Genomic DNA, 16,038 nt, shown 5'->3' on the forward strand with positions numbered 1-16,038 from the left:
GGTTCTGAGGTTTGTCATTTTTGACCAAACAGAACTACCCAGATGGTAAAATTTGCTCTAAAATTCACCTTAGGGAAAAGGAACTGAAAGTGAGGTGATACTGTAAAACCTTGTTGAGGGTCCTGTTCTATTAACTGCACTCTCCAGCCGTGACCATGATGTGTAGTGTTCACAGGGGCCTGAAGCCAGGCTATGAGGAATGGCTAGAGCCAGCAGGATCCTCGCAGCCCTGTCCCACACCCCTGAGCCAGACTTACACTTCTGAGCCTCCTCGTGCTCATGCCTTGCCAGCTCCTCCTGGCTGCCCAGGTTCCGCTCCTTCATCTCCCTCAGCATTCTTTCCACCTCGGCCATCTTCTGACGAAACTCCTCGGTGGAGGTGGTGCTGGTATTGGCTGCCCCCAGCCTGGCCATCTGCCGCACCAAGTCTGCAGAGAAATCCAGATCTCGTTAGCACTCACCAACTCGGGTCCTTCACAATGCCCCCAAGAGTCTTCCAGTCTTGCATCACTCTCAACAACCTGCAGCCAGCTTCCAAGCAGTACACTCAGGACCTGAGCTGCTTGAGATCACCCAGAGGTATTGCCCCATATTTGTCTCCTTGGCTGTTATGGTAACAGATGCTACATCCCAAGCATCTTGCTGGGGCTTTACCTCCTAGATCCAGTCACCTCCTGAGTTGCTAAATCTCTCCCTGAAGCACTAGTCCAGAGTGTCCTGGATTTATGCATTTTAATAACTTTTGTGTAAGTTTAATGTGTTTTTTCCAAAGAGCATGCTTAGCCAAACAGCTGGGGCTCACAAGAAGCCTGGCCTACCCCAGCAGCCAGGGATCTCAATTTCATTTGTATGTCCCCTTGTCTTTTCCACAGCTCATTGGTGCTGTTTGAAAGCAAGAGTCTGGCATTCCAGCAGGAAAAATCCTATAGCACAGACTACCCATCTACACTACACTCTACCCACCTGCAATGCCTCTCTGAATGCTCTGGAGATTCAGCATGAGCTGCTCCCCGCTCTGGTACGTCTCTCTCGTGTGCTGCTCAATCCGGGCTGCTTCTCTTTGGGTCATTGTCATCTACAACAAACAGCACTGGTTCAGCTGAAGCATGAGATTATGGTTTATGTGGCCTGCCAGCACCAAAGATCTTCCCAAAAGGCACATGAGGTTTGGGAACACGCTGCTTTTGAGGTCCTTGGACCACGTCTCCTCCAACAGCCTGCTCTGTGTTTCTCACCTACAATGCATTTAGTCATGAGTTTATTTAGCACCTTCAGAGAAGGACAAGTAATAAATGCAGCTGGCTCTGGATCCTGCAGCAGTCTTAAGACCAGAGAGGACAGAATTGTTCCATGCTCCTAACACAGGAAACCCCCTAGAGCCTGGAGCCAGGCCCACCCAGGTCCTGATCTGGACACAAGCTGAGGTAGAAAGCTGCAGCTTGTCTGCTGGGAGTATAGCCATGTGTCGGTGCATGTATACACCATGGCAGTCCATGCAGCTGCCCTGGTACACATAGCAAAGAGAGACTTTTCCCTCCCATATTGATTAGAAGCAGGCAGTTTATCAATCAAATCAAACCAAATCAAATCTTGCTCAGTTTGTAAGTTCTCTGCAGACACAGCTGATGTTTCTTAGACTGCAGACTGTGTCTTGCAAGAGGTGTTGCTGTTTTGAGGCCTCCAAGGACTATTACAATAAAAAGGGTTGACTCTCTTGTTGACAGGACCCAGGCTCTCCCTGGCACAGCATGGACACATTGAGCACAGACTTGGATGTTTAAGCACATCCCTTTTATGCTGCTTCTAGAGATGACATTTTATTGAATTTATTTTACTGATTGAAGTTGGAGCCACTTCAGAAGCAAGTAATAAATCAAGAAACAACCATCAGTATCACAAGATGCTTAAGAGCCCTTCAAGTGAGGAAGGTAGGTGGTCTAGCTTGAGTGCCTAAGTAAGAGATCCTGATCCCCAGACCTGGTGCTGGCTGGGCAGGAGACCCATCTTGCCTAAACCAAGCTCCTCACACAGCAATCAAAATCCTCATTTTAGATAAAAGGAGAGACTTGTAGTCTGCCAAAGGAAGATGGAGAAATACTCTACTTTGTGCTGCAGCGCATTCAGGTCCTGTGTGAGGTCCATGTTCTCATCTTCCAGCTCATCAGCCCTTTCCCTGACCTTGTTCATGGCTCTCTTGGACTCACGCAGCTGGTTCTGGAAGAAAAGAGGTGAAATCAGGCCAACGGGCCAGGAAACAAGGCAGAAAGTGATGCCAAACCTTCCACCTACAGCGATAGCGGCCATGGTGCTGTTCAGACCGTGGAGGCGAGCCCAGGCGATGGAGCTGGCGTTGAGGCTGACCAGCTGGCTGTGGATGGAGGGGAAGGACATCGCGATACCCTGCAGGTCCTCCAGCAGGAGCAGGACACAGCTGTCACACACTGCCGGGGCAACAGAGCCGTTAGCACAGGGCCCCAAGCTGTGACTTCCCTCAGCTCCTTCCCCAGCCTGCAGGACACAGACCTTCACACCTGACGCTGTCTGGGCCGCTGGCCACCGGGATCTCATGCTGGTGCATGCAGACGTCGCACTGCTTCCCTGTCAGCCCGCTGGAGCAGGTGCACTCCCCAGTGCGGGGGTCGCAGGAGCCCCCTCTGCACTCGCACTCTGCCAAGTTTAATAACAGGGAAAATGCCTCATTTTGTGCTGCTGCCACCCCAGAGAGAGGGCAAGAGGGCAGGGAGAGGCTTCACTCCAGCTGCACACTGCATTTCAGTACCTGAGGGTGCCTACGAGAAAGCTGGGGAAGGACATTTTATAAGGGCTTGTGGTGACAGGATGAGAGGGAATGGATTGCAGCTTGGGGAGGGCAGATTTAGGCAGATTAGAAAGAAATTCTTACAGGGAGGGTGGTGAGACACTGGAACAGGTTGTCCAGGGAGGTTGTGGATGCCCCCCTCCCTGGAGGAATTCAAGGCCAGGTTGGACAAGGGCTTGGGCAACCTGGTCTAGTGGAAGGTGTTCCTGTCTATAGTGGGGGGAGGTTAGAACTAGATGATCTTTAAGGTCCCCTCCAACCCAAACCATTCTCTGATTCCACAATCTCTGCTTATCTACACTCCACTGCAGGGGATTTACCTGTGCAACCCAGCAACAGCACAGGACCTTCAATAATTCAGCAAGCACATGTGCCACCCATGCCCTGTCCCACTGCTCCCCATGCAGGACCCATCCCCTGGGAAGCAGGACTCACTCCTACAGCCGCTCTGGCTGAAGCCCCAGTAGCCCGGGGCACACTGCTGGCAGCGCGAGCCGCTGACGCCGGGCAGGCAGCTGCACTGCCCTGTCTGTACGTGGCAGCTGCTCCCCACAGCACCGATGTCACAGTCACACCTCCGGCAGCCAGAGCATCCCTCGAAGCCATAGTATCCTTCCTAGGGAAAAGCAGGACAGAAGGTGCCCTGTTTGGGGAGGGGACGTGTGTCTCGCTCCTGGGGCAGGCTGAGGTGAGGTGGGACCCCAGCCTTGATTTCTAGGAGTGTTTGACCACCACAGGATTCCTATCAACATGGCAAGGAACAAAACTCCTATCAACGTGGGGCTGGAACACCTCTCCTATGAGGACAGGCTGAGAGAGTTGGGGTTGTTCAGCCTGGAGAAGAAGAGGCTCTTGGGAGGTCTTAGAGATGCCTTCTAGTACTTAAAGGGGCTCTACAGGAAAGATGGGGAGGGACCCTTATGAAGGAGTGTAGTGATAGGACAAGGGATAATGGTTTTAAACTGAAAGAGGGAAGATTTAACTTAGATATTAGGGAGAATTCTTCACTGTGAGGATGGTGAAACACTGGCACAGGTTGCCCAAAGATGTTGTAGATGCCCTCTCCATGGAAGTATTCATAGAAAGCCACGCTGGATGAGGCTTTGAGCAACCTGGTCTAGTGGAGGTGTTCCCACTCATGGCAGGAAGGTTGGAACTAGATCATCTTTAAGGTCCCTTCCAATCCAAACCATTTCACCACGTACAGGCAGATCATGCAAAGACAGCCTTAACCACCTGGCTGCCAGCACTGCTTTGCTCAAAGGTCTGGGGGCAACACACCAAGGCTGACTCATGTTCCTGTGTCAGGGACAGGCACCGCCCCAGTATGCCGGCAGGCCTCACCTCGCAGCGGTCGCAGCGCTGGCCTGTCACTCCAGCCTTGCAGAAGCACTGCCCAGTGTGTGGATTGCACGACTCAGTCCCACAAGGTGAACAGTTGCACTCTGCCAGGGAAAAATGCACCCACTTAGAGACTCACAAACCTTATTCCCACCAGGGAATCCTATTTTCCCCCTTATCTATTGCAATCAGAGCAAAGGCAGAGTCACTCCCCTCTTGGACTTGCTCCTTATTCTCATGACACTCGCCCAGGGCAGACCCTCTTTCGTGAGCAGCTGTTTAGCTGCTGTTCCTCACTGGGAGATGAATGGTGCTGGGAGTGGGCTGTGCAAACCCTTGCTCCCCAGGGAGCCCCAGCATTGCTACTGCAGGAGCTACTCAGGATGAGATTGCTCCTGCCCAGGTGTGGTCTGGTAGATCACCTTTGGGGGTGGATTGGAGGCTGTGGAGGTGCCCTGCTGGAGGGCATATTTTTGGAGTTGTTTCTTTCCTTGTTACCATCTTTGATGCATGCAACATGTGCACCTCACTGGGGAAACCCACAGCCTGGCTAAGGCACTAAATATGTCCCCTGTCAGTCTGTCCATCCTCCCCATGGCCAGGCCTTGCTGGCTGCCCCACTCACGTGTGCAGTTCTTGGCTGTCACTGCATCCCCATAGTAGCCAGGGGCGCAGAGCTCGCAGCGTGTGCCGGCCGTGTGGTGCATGCAGCCTGTGCAGGCGCCCGTCAGGGAGTCACAGCTGCTGAACAGCATGTTGGGATCCGTGTTCCCACTGCAGTCGCAGGGCTGGCAGGAGCTGCCAATCACCATGGGGTTGCCATAGTATCCCGGGGCACACCTAGAGAAAGCCAGCAAGCCAAAGCAGTCAGTGCATCGGGGGCATCCCCACAGCTCCTGCTTGCACTGTGCTTGGGTTGTGAAACTGTAACATCCAACACTTGTAGCTGCTGCAGCCCTCAGGGATCTCAAAATGCTTTGTGTTTTTTCCTCATGGTACCTCAGAAAGGTGCCTTCAGCACCGACTGCAAGTTAAGGCAGAGCATAGCTGAAGAATCCACCCACAGTGAAACAATATTTCATCAGCAGAGACAGCAACGGTGCATCTGCAGGCTGAAAAGGACTGAGGGACCTGCCAGAGCTAAGCGCACTGGGAGCAGGGCCAACCATTTCCTCTGCAGTCTTTACTGGGACAAGTTCTCTTCTGCCACAGGAGTGGCTGGATGGGAGCAGTGTGTGTGAGGCCCAGGAAGCATGGGTGCCACCAGCCTTACCGCTCACAGTGGGGTCCAGCGTAGCCAGGCTTGCAGAGGCACTGCATGTTGGAGCCCTTGTGGACGCAGCCAACGGCAAAACTGAAATGAGAAGGGGTGAACAGGAAGGTGCAGGTACTCCTGACATGGTGCCAGAGGAGCTCATCTCTTGGTGTGGGCTGCTGGGGCCTTGGATAAGAGGCCATGGACGTGGTTTTGGGCCATGGATAAGGCTGGAACTGGGACACCTCCCAGTGTCAAGCCAGTGTCTCAAAGTGGCACAGAATGGCTTGCAGTGGTGGCCAAACATGCAATCCCATCCAAAGGTGCTTACTTGTTGGAGGCAACTGAAAGAGGGCATGGACACCCAACACACTGCAGGGGTTCTTCAGCAGAGGGGTTGCCCACGTAGCCATCCTTGCATCGCTCACAGTGGTCTCCTTCTGTGTTGTGCTGGCAGTTCTGCAAGGAAGAGGCAGGCTGTGGGCTCAGCACTGACAGCAAAGTTGTGCTGCACACAGAATTCCCCACCAGCTAACTGCATGCTTCAGTTCTTCCTCTTTCCCAGAACAGTCTTGCACCCTAAGCTGACCCCAAGTGGGACCACCCCTGGAATGGTACATGCACCTAATGCTCCAGTTCAGGCATGGTCCTGCCAACTCAGTTAGAGGGTAAGGAGCTTTTGGATCACATGCTGCAGACCCTACAGCTCCAAATTATCCTGCTGCTTCATTGTTCACTTACAAGGCATATCCCAGAGCCTGGCAGACACTGGTCTGAGTGGCCATTGCAATGACATGGGATGCATTTTCCCAGGAAGAGCCCCTTCGTGTCCCTGTAGTAACCTGGAGCACATTCCTGAGGAGAGAGAAAAAGGGAGATCTGAAAACCATCCCAACATTCAGGCAAAGCAGAAAGACTTATTTAGTTTCCATGACAGAATTCCCACAGGGTTGTACTGATGGAGGAGATGAAAAGCAACAATGAAGATTTTTCAGTGCAGTTTCTTCCTTCTCCTGGTCAATAGGAGGAAACTGGCCAGACCTATTCTGCCAAGGTACCACATGCACTTCGTTTAGGTCTGCAACACCTCAATGATATCCCCATTGTGCCTCTTCCAAGAGAGCAGATGCAGCCAATGCACCTCTTCCCAGGTGCAGGGTTGTGGTGGGAGGGGGAGACAGAGGCAGGCTGGTGTGGGGGATTTAGGGAGATGTTTTCTGGCCTCCAGCACAACCTGAGCTTTCATCTGCAGCTCTCAAGGGCTGGCTGGTACTCTGACACCACTGCTTTGCATAAACATCTAAACCCCACAGCTGCCACCTGCACCAAGCACAGGAGGTAGCCAAGCCCCCCAAGGGCAGCTGTTTGACTCCACTTTCAGCCCTACCTGGCAGGAGTCCCCCTGGTAGTTAGCTGGGCAGAAGCACAGCTCCACGTTGCTGGCACGGATGCCTGTAGCTGCGTTTGTTGCCGTCTCCAGGACCACGCGGCGCAGGGACACGGATGAAGAGAGCTGGGAGAAGAGTGCCCGGATCTGCAGCTGCTCCAGGTTTGCCAGCACCATCATGAGCTCCTCTCGAGACACGGGGTTGTGTGTCTCTGTGTGCCTGAAGTTGCCCTAGTGGGAGAAGACCTGATGTGTTACTGGCAGCAAGCACAGGCACCTGAACACCCAGCCCAGCCATCACTTCTCTGCTACTGGGATGTCTCCCCTTCACACAGGTAGAAGAGCCCCTGGCTTCTCAGCCAGTTCTGCTGCAACAGGCAACAGCTCTTTTCAGTCTTTGAGCTCAGAGCAATGGTCCCTTCTGTCTACCAGCCAGTGTTGTTGTTGGTACACACTTGTGTGTAGAAACTCACCTCCATCAGCTGCAGCTGGCCTTCATGAACCTCCCCTGGGGATGGGTAAGTGCTTTCCAGAAACATGATGCTCATTTGATTTCCCTGGGAAAAGCAAGCAAAGTGTCAGTCTCCACCTCATCCTGCTGCTGCATTAGCAGGGTGTGACAGGGGATTTCTTGGGATGCACCTTCAGGATCACATCTGGGCGAGACTCCATGGGAATGAAGACGTCGCCCCTCCGTGGGTTGGAGTGCAGCTCATAGCGCAGGTGCCCACCATAGGAGGAAACCTAAGGGAGAGACAAACTGCACATGCTGGTCCTCACCACTGAGATGAATCAGAGCTGTCCATGATCAACTGCAGCATGAGCAATGCCTGCATGTCAGTGGGCATGCTGCTGGCACACATGCTGGGGGGGTCAAGGATGGGCTATCATGTGCATCCTGGTCCATCTGCCATGGTGCTCTTACCTGGTCCCCAAGATAGGAGCTGGGTGCAACCCAGTAGAGCTCCTGGTAGGCATCTGGGAGGTTCTTGAGATCAGCATGGATGAGCTGCTCATGCAGGTTCAGGGTTGTTGGCACTTCCTGGCGGTCGCTGCTCAACAGGAGCCACCCATGCATGTCAACAAACTGTGAGGCAAGAGCAAACACAGATCTTCTGGTGGAGCTACAGAATGTGTTCAGTTGCTGGTGCTCCAGAAAAGCAAGTCTCAGAGCAACAGAAAGGATGACAGGAAGCTCACAACATTACATGCAAATAAAAGCTGAGCACCACCCCTGCCTCCCATCTGGCAGGGTGCCCCCACACTCTTGATTTTCCACCCTATGAGACCCAAGAGACCAGGAAAAGAAACTGAAACCAGGAGGTGGGCACAGGGAGACAAAGATCACATTCCTTACAATGTGTCTTCCAGTGGGGTAGGAGTAATAGGGGACAGGGAGCCAGGTGGACAGGAACACAACTGAACTGCAGGGTCTGGTGGCCCCGGCCCCTCTCACCTCGGCTCGGTGCTTCTCAGCACTGCGGCAGCGGTCGGTCGCACCGAAGCAGAAGCACTTGGTGCAGCCCTTGGGATTGCTGGCATCCAAAGAAAATGTCCCCAGGCGGCACTGGTCACACCTCGGACCCTCCACGTTTTCCTGGAAGACAAGCAAAGCTCAGCAAGGTCAGCAGCTTCTCACAAGCTTTAGTGGAGAAGAGAGACAGCTGTGTGAGTGATCAAAGCACAATAGCGTGATGCTGAAAGGTGATTAAGCAGTCCCTGAACAGGTTTGCCTGCACAGCATCCTTCAAACGTTAAATTCACCTGAAGAAAGCACTTTTGAGCGCTGCAATGGGGCTGGAGCAGGCATCTCAGCAGCAGTCTGAGTTACTCTGCTGTCATGTAAGAGTCAACAGAGCTCACAGCTATACCTGCAACAGGCTCTGATATAGGGCTGGACCCAGACTGCTGATCTTCCTAGTGACAGCCCAAAGAGTAAGCTTTCAAGGCCAGGAAAGATGGGGACAAGGAATCTTTCAAGTTGCTCTGGACCCACCACCATGTGGGGGAGGCTGGCTGCAGTTCAGGCACACAATTGCACAGAATCCCAGCACAGTGGGATTGGAAGGGACCTCTGGAGATTATCTAATCTAAACCTGCTGCTAAAGCAGGGTCACTCAGAGCAGGTTGCCCAGGATCATAATGTCCAGGTGAATTTGGAATCTCTCTAGAGAAGGAGACTCTCTGGGCAGCCTGCTCTGGGCTCTAGCACCTTCTCACCAAAGAAATTTTCCCTTTAGGCCCTCACACAGGCACAGTCCCTCTCCAGCCCTGCTCCCTCCCCAGGACACCAGCCTCCCATACCCAGAGGCAAGGAGAAAGGCACCGTAGGACATGAAGACATCGTAGGACTGACCTTGCAGTGACACTGCCCTGTGACAGGGTCACACACGCTCGCCTCGGTGCCAGCCTGGTGGCAGTCACAGCGCCGGCAGTTGGGGTAGTGGTAGTAGCCAGGGGCACAGAGGTCACACTGCCGCCCGATGATATTGGGCTTGCACCTGGATGGGGGACACCAGAGCCCTGGCGTCAGGAACCTCTGCCTTGTGCTGCTGCGTCAGGAGCAGCTGGGCTGCCACAGCTTCACCCAAGCAGGCACTGGCACAATGCTGACGAGATTTCCCTGCACCCTTTCCCCCTGCAGCTTGCCCACGTATCCCATCACTGCATCAGGGAGCAGGATGGTGCCAGGACAGGGCTCACCTGCACTGCCCACTGTCCACGTCACAGCCTGGCTCTGTCAGGTCCTGTACGCCAGGCCGGGAGCAGTTGCAGTCCTCACAGCCGATGAGGGGGTGGCAGCCAAAGGTCTGGGGCTCACAGATGACACACTCTGGCTTCAGGGTGTGTGGAGGGCAGATGCACTGCCCTGTCACCTCATCACACAGACGTGTCCCACAGTCACAGGCTGCAAGGGGAAGGAGGGGTTGTGTTTGGGGGAGCAAGAACCAGGCCGGCCGAGGTGAGCATGAGAAAATGGATGCAGAGCTCAACTTGCATATTTGCAGGGGTTTGTGCAAGTGGAGCCCTTATGGGGCTGGAAAATGCAGCCACTTCCCCAGTGAGCTGCAATCCTGCCAGAGGCAGAGCAGCAAGTGCTGGGAAAGGAGAACAGGAGACAGCACAACTCACGCCTACAGTTGGGGAAGCCCCAGTAGCCCGTGGCACAGCGGGAGCACTCTCGCCCAATGACGTTGGACTTGCAGGGGCACTGCCCACCGAAGGGCTCACACTGGCTGCCCCGTGCCCCTGCCTCGTGGCACCGGCAGGGCTGTGCCCCGTTGTTGTAGAAGAGGGAGAGCGAGATGGCAGAGTCACGGCAGAACCTCGATGACGTGCTGGGGCTGCAGGGGAAGGCAGGAGGAGTCACTGTGCTGCACAGCCCCACTGCTTCCCCACCACCCCAAAACCCAGCAGCAAAGGGTACCAACTTAGTAGGAGGGAGGGCCCCAAGACACTGAGACTCCCCAAATACCCACAAGTTTGGACACTAGATAAGGAAAGGCTTAACCACATCCCTCCCCTGCCACACATGAAGGGAATGGGGTTTTGCTCTCTGAGGGATGTGCACCCTGTGGACAGCAGAGCAGCCACCCAAAGCTAACGGCCTCACTTGATGTAGAAGCTGTTGATGCCACAGCTGCTGATGAAATCATAGGACTTGTCCAGGGCCTCCTCCTGCAGGTACTGAGAGCTATAGCTGTCCTCAGGCACCACAAGGATGTAATCCTGAAAAACAAGGACAAGATGGGTGAGCCAAGCTCCTTAGCTGAGTCCAAAATGAGATCACTCAAAAGTCCAAATGCCCCCTCAGGTCCTCACCAGCTCATCCCTTACTGGGACAGAACATAGTACTGTGCCATTACTGCTCAAGTACTGGAAAGACACGGGGCCACCTCTTCACTGGGCTCTGGCCATCGGGATCCATCTAATCTAATGCTCCATGTGGCATTCTTCATGGGAGTATTTACACCAAATCCACTGGAGTGGCAGTGAACAGGCAGAATCCCCAAAAAGGGCACCACTGGCTGTGCCCCAGCTGAGCAGCAGACAGTCACTGTCATCCTAAACTTCTAGACTTGAAGGTACCTGACTTCCAGTTCTGTCTTTTGGCCATTCATCCAAATTGTGGTCAGGCTAATCCTATTGCCTGAGGGTAACAAGGGCTAACTGCTTCCGTGAGGAGATCTCCCTGGACAAATAATGCTATGCAGGTGCAAAATGTTGCTGGGGTAGGAGTAAGGCTTATTCTGGACTACCACAAGTTATGTGTGCAAAATAAGAACTTCAGCTTCTGCCTTGTTCTGGTATCAAAACCACACGGTGAGAGGTATCTGTCAGACACAGATGCTGTCTCTTGAAAATTCTGTCCTCAATTCTTTACCACTAAGGTTGGAGACTGCAGCTTTCTAGGGTAGTTCAGAAACTGAGTGCTGGTAGGAAACATTCCTGTGGTCACACAGTGACAAGAATCCAAGGACAAACACCAGCCCTGCTGGATCCTGATCCAGCATGACCTGGGAGCTTCCCAGAGAGAGGCTCACCAACCACAGCTGCTTGCCCTCTGGCACTCGAACAACCACAGTCAGATCATTATCTGTAACATCCAGGACGATCTGGTCCTCAGAAACCACCAGGCTCCGGCACCCGTAGCCATGTGGGCAGAACTTAGCCTTGGTCTGACCTGAAAAGACAACAAATGTATTGGTCCCACGCTTCCCCTGCAGTCCCCATCACACCCTCCCAGTTTGGAAGAGGTGAGGCAGCCTCACTTCATCTTTATGATCTTCAGAAGATCTGCACTTATCCTCTAGCATGGAAAACTCCCCAGGGCTTCTGCCTAGCAGCAGCTTCTCCAGGTCTCTGCTGTCCTCACCTTGCCAGATGCGTCCACCGTTGATTAACACCTCCACGGGGAAGGTGGGGTGCTGGGGCTGGTAGTAGTGCAGGATGAAAGCATAGCGGCCCAGGGTCTGCACCCGGCTGTTAAACACCACGGCAGCCTGGCCCCACACAGGAGAACAAAGGGGGAAAAAACCCACATCAGATCTCTGCACTCCTAGCCAGGATGGTTTCTTAGTGCTGCACAAATTTCTGCTCTTATTGCACCAACTGCCAGCTCTCGAGGCTTTTGGGGGTTCAAGCCCCTGTATCTCCATGCTCCCTCCCCAAACGGTGCCACTTGTAAAGCTTTTCCTGGGATCCCAGAGAACCAAGCACGGCTGGTTCTCTGGGAGACAGGAGGCTCCACGGGGAATTACAGGCTCAGGAACAAGTTTAAAGTCCAGATTCAATTCTGAAAATGCTAATTGCTAGTGTTACTCAACAGAGGAGGAAAACTACCTGCCCCAGGTGTCCAGTGTCACAGCATGAGCAAACCAGCCCAACCTACACTTGTGCCACTACCTGTGGTGATCGCAGGAGGATGAGCTCTGCAGTTGGATCCATTGCTGTGGGAGGTCGAGGTGCAGGCTCTAACGGGATCCCAGATGGAGCCACATGAACAGCCTGAGCCAGAGGGACGTCAGGGGCAATGGGTAGGGCCTGCCCCCCCTCCAAAACAATGGACTGAGAGAGCTTCAGGAATCTTGAGGGAACACAGGAGCTGCTGCAGAACAAGGAAAGAAACAGGATGTAAAGATCTCTGATGAGGAAAAAGAGAGGCCATGAGGTCCTGACAGGAGAAACATGCCCTGTAACACCTGGCAGGTTATGAAGCTGAAGTGTGCCTGTTGAGAGAGAGCTTTCTATCAGGACTGCTGGGGCAGTGGGACATGGCTCAGAAGGAAGAGCAGGAGCCTTGCAAAGGCTGATTCCTGGGCAAATTTTTATTCAAAGTAGTGTCAAAAATTCAGATACAGCAAGTGTCTCTTGCTACATGTCAGCAAGCCTGTTCAGGATGACACTTGAGTGTCTGCCATAGGAGACAGCATGGTGCTCAGATAAAGGACCAGCAGCCCTACTTCCAGCCCTTACTCCACCGTTGCCTGCTCAGTGGACATGGGCAAGGTGCTTTACCTCAGGCAGGGATTTCTTTCTACTGTCTCAACAGCTGAAAAGGCTTCAAAGCTGAGGGAAGTGGAGGAAGCAATTGCTTTTGGAAACAGCCACATTCATGCTAAAACCCCCAGGGACTGAGACTTCTTACCCATTGGATGAGAACGTCCCATGGACGCTGATGCAATGAACCTTCGGCTCTATGAACTCCACAGTGAACTGTGCAGCAGGTATGAGGTATACTTTGTGCTGCCACATGGGAAAGAGACACCTGGTTACATCACAGCATCTGCCACTGAGAGCCTACCAGTCCTGTTGTTGTGCCCACCAGCCATCAGGGTGACACCTCCTGGTCAGATGCTTCAGCTAATGCATGGTAGGTCACACCTCTGTTCACTGCCGCTTTTCTCCTTGGTACTAGCTCAATGTTCATTTAGGAGCTCCACATATTTTTGTGATTCTTCTGTGCTGGCTAAGTAACTGTGGAAGCCTTAAAGATTAAATGGGAAGCGGCACTGCCACACTACTGAAGGGCTCCCTCTGTAAAGAATGGCTTCTTCACTCCATCTTCTCCCAAATCCCAGGCCCACAATCTACTTCAAAATGCACCACTGACCACATTCTCCTCCTTGGACTGCTCGTGGCAGACCAAGATCTAGTATCCACTTCAAACAGGTCTAGAAAACCCTTTCACAGGCTAGGCACCACTCCTGCCTCTCCTTGCAACTCACCAACAGAGCTGCCTTTGCAGGGAGCCTTACCAGGAAGAAGTCAGCCAGATCAGAGGTGAAGCGCACGGTGGCCTCTGAGCTGAGCTCAAAAGTTGCCATGCGGCTCTGGGAATCCACAGCAATCCCTCGACAAAGGAAGCTGTAAGAGAAACACAGATCTTGAAGCCAGCCTTGAGCTGGGTCATGACCTATTTCTTGTTCTGCCAGCTATATGTCCTGAAGGTATTTATACAATGTCCCTGGAAATCTTTTGATGCCTTTTCTGGCAAGTCATAAGAGTGAAGCTTCCCAAGGACACCTCAGACATTTGTTTCCTATTGTGAAGGTTGCAGTCCGATGTCTAGACACGTCTACAGCAAGGACAGGGTTTGACCTGCACCAACAGCTTCAATAGATCTGCCCCTGAGCCATTCCCTAAATCAAGGCCCTTACCAATGCACCCAGCTGTAAATGGAAGCAAAGATTATCTCCTGGCAGAGGCATTGGAGGACACATTGGCACAGGTGCACATTTCCCACTAAAAGCCTTGTCCACACACATAGCTTCCATGTACAACCCTAAGGCACTGCTTTGTTAATGTGATAAAGAAGAAAAACAATCAGCTGCTGAGGCCTGTCCTTGTCATGTTAGAAGAGCACCAAACTCCTTCTCCATCTCAGAGATGACCCTACCTGTAGACACATGGGTAGAAGACGAACGTGGCCTGCTGCATGGCTAGGTGTGGTGAGCTCACAGCAACGCCCACTGTCTGCAAAGCATTGGTGTTGGCATACTCCACCACCAGCATGTATTTCCCAGGCTGGGCAACAGGCAGGGACAGCTGGACTTCCACCTGGAGAGCAGAGAGACGACTGAGTGAGGGTCTCCTGTCCCAGTCCGCATGGTGAGTGTGCGTGGGATGCCTGTGCTATAAACCAGCCTCCTCACAGCTGAGAGGACAACAGGACAACTCTTACCACATCCCTGCAAGCCCCTAGCATGTGAGACATTGCTCTGGGTGCCTTCAAGATCAGGGCACACAAGTACAGAGCTGCAAGACTGATGGGGCAGCATGGGTGCAAAGCCCTCTAGTGTATGTAAAGCTCCAGACCCCAGCAGAGGGCTGAGTAGTGCCACAGTGCCCATGTGAGGGGTGAAATCCAAATGCCACTCACATCACTGCCGCTGCAAGTCACCATCCAGGGGTGGGAGGGTGTGAGCTGCCCTGTGGGACACATTCTGGGTAACCGGTTGTCCAGCCTGCACACTGCATCCACCCCTGATGCAGCAGGGAAGCCATCCACAGACAAGTACTTGTACAAGAGGCAGCTACAAAGAGCAAGAAAGAAATGTCAAAGCATGGTTGTTACATGGTCATCGTCAAGAGCACCCAATGCAGCCTGATCCCTGCAAGATCTGCAAATGGCTTTAGTCCAAAAGAAGGCTCCACTGCCCAAAAAGCATCTCTGGTTAGCATGGAGCAAAAGACTCTGCATTACAAGACCCACAATGGCAGTAACAACAAAAGACTTCTCCCCTTGCAAGGTGATTTATCCATTCCTAGGCTAAGAGGGGTCAAAGTAAGTCCCACAGAGTGCAAAGACATGGAGATTCTTACTTCTGGGTGGCTTGTTCTGGGGCTGGCTGGTAGGTACATGGCTCCGTGACCTTTAGCTGCAGTATTGGAGCTTCATAGTATGAGCTGGGTAGCAAAACCAGATAGTCCTAGGAGGAGAGGTGGGAGAGTTGGTTACACTTGGGACACGTGTCCCCAGGGAGCTGATGAAGCCCCCTGTGATGGATGGAACACAGGGGCTGGTCCTTACCAGCAGCACACCCTCTGCTTCAACAACCAGAGACCAGGTGTTGGGGTTGAGTACGAAGGGCTCCCCAAAGCTGTTCTGAGGGACGGTGACAAAGGCTGGCTCCGTGCTGGGAGCAAAGACAATCTGCTTGGTCTGCTCTGTACCTGGAATGGGAGGGATGAGAGACTGTGAAGGGACTGGAATAGAAAACCTGGAGCTGCAAACAAGAGGCTATGCTGAGGGAAGCAGCTCTGTAACACAGCGAGAGTCCCAGGCTCCTGCTTTTGTGGTGCTGCTGTGGCAGGTGCACCACAATTCCACACTGTCTTGTAACAGAGACGTCCACTCTAAGCCTGCTTAGGAGCTTAATGGGAGAAGAAAACCACCATAAATCACTGCAATCCTTAATGCTGCTCCACAGCTCTCAGTGTGCTCTGCATCCCCAGGCTACAAAGCAGAGAGTATTCCATGCCAAGGAGCGTGTTTCCAGCTAGAGAAGGAAGGAATTGATCAATGAAGAATTATTCTGAGATAGACAAAAAGAATTGCCCCAATTCATTCTTCCTCAGGGATATTGACCCCAGCTCCACAGGTGAGATACCTGCTTTCTGGCAAACTCTTGGACCCCCAGGATGTGCTCCTGTCTTTCCTGCCAGCCACAGACTCTGCACCCAAGACTTGGACAGCAATTTTAACTGACAGGTCAGGATGGGTTTAAGGCTGCT

General features: G+C 53.0%; 1 protein-coding gene across 1 annotated transcript in view; it reads right to left on the reverse strand.

The window, feature by feature from the left end:
* LAMA5 (laminin subunit alpha 5) overlaps positions 1-16,038 on the reverse strand; it is a 95,569-nt gene that overhangs the window by 11,467 nt on the left and 68,064 nt on the right. Inside the window, 29 exon segments of the mRNA XM_068150060.1 lie at positions 258-428; positions 964-1,075; positions 2,104-2,214; positions 2,290-2,441; positions 2,524-2,667; positions 3,254-3,434; positions 4,163-4,263; positions 4,785-4,999; positions 5,433-5,513; positions 5,746-5,873; positions 6,156-6,269; positions 6,802-7,032; positions 7,275-7,358; positions 7,444-7,545; positions 7,727-7,888; positions 8,258-8,398; positions 9,158-9,302; positions 9,505-9,709; positions 9,934-10,145; positions 10,415-10,530; positions 11,346-11,485; positions 11,678-11,804; positions 12,208-12,409; positions 12,950-13,047; positions 13,560-13,668; positions 14,201-14,361; positions 14,684-14,837; positions 15,127-15,233; positions 15,335-15,477. Coding sequence (XP_068006161.1) covers positions 258-428; positions 964-1,075; positions 2,104-2,214; positions 2,290-2,441; positions 2,524-2,667; positions 3,254-3,434; positions 4,163-4,263; positions 4,785-4,999; positions 5,433-5,513; positions 5,746-5,873; positions 6,156-6,269; positions 6,802-7,032; positions 7,275-7,358; positions 7,444-7,545; positions 7,727-7,888; positions 8,258-8,398; positions 9,158-9,302; positions 9,505-9,709; positions 9,934-10,145; positions 10,415-10,530; positions 11,346-11,485; positions 11,678-11,804; positions 12,208-12,409; positions 12,950-13,047; positions 13,560-13,668; positions 14,201-14,361; positions 14,684-14,837; positions 15,127-15,233; positions 15,335-15,477 — 4,149 coding nt within the window.

This window comes from Melanerpes formicivorus, unplaced genomic scaffold, assembly GCF_026170545.1.
Source record: "Melanerpes formicivorus ecotype bairdi unplaced genomic scaffold, bMelFor1.0.p_v2 SCAF_19, whole genome shotgun sequence".
In the NCBI taxonomy this organism is placed as follows: Eukaryota; Metazoa; Chordata; class Aves; order Piciformes; family Picidae; genus Melanerpes; species Melanerpes formicivorus.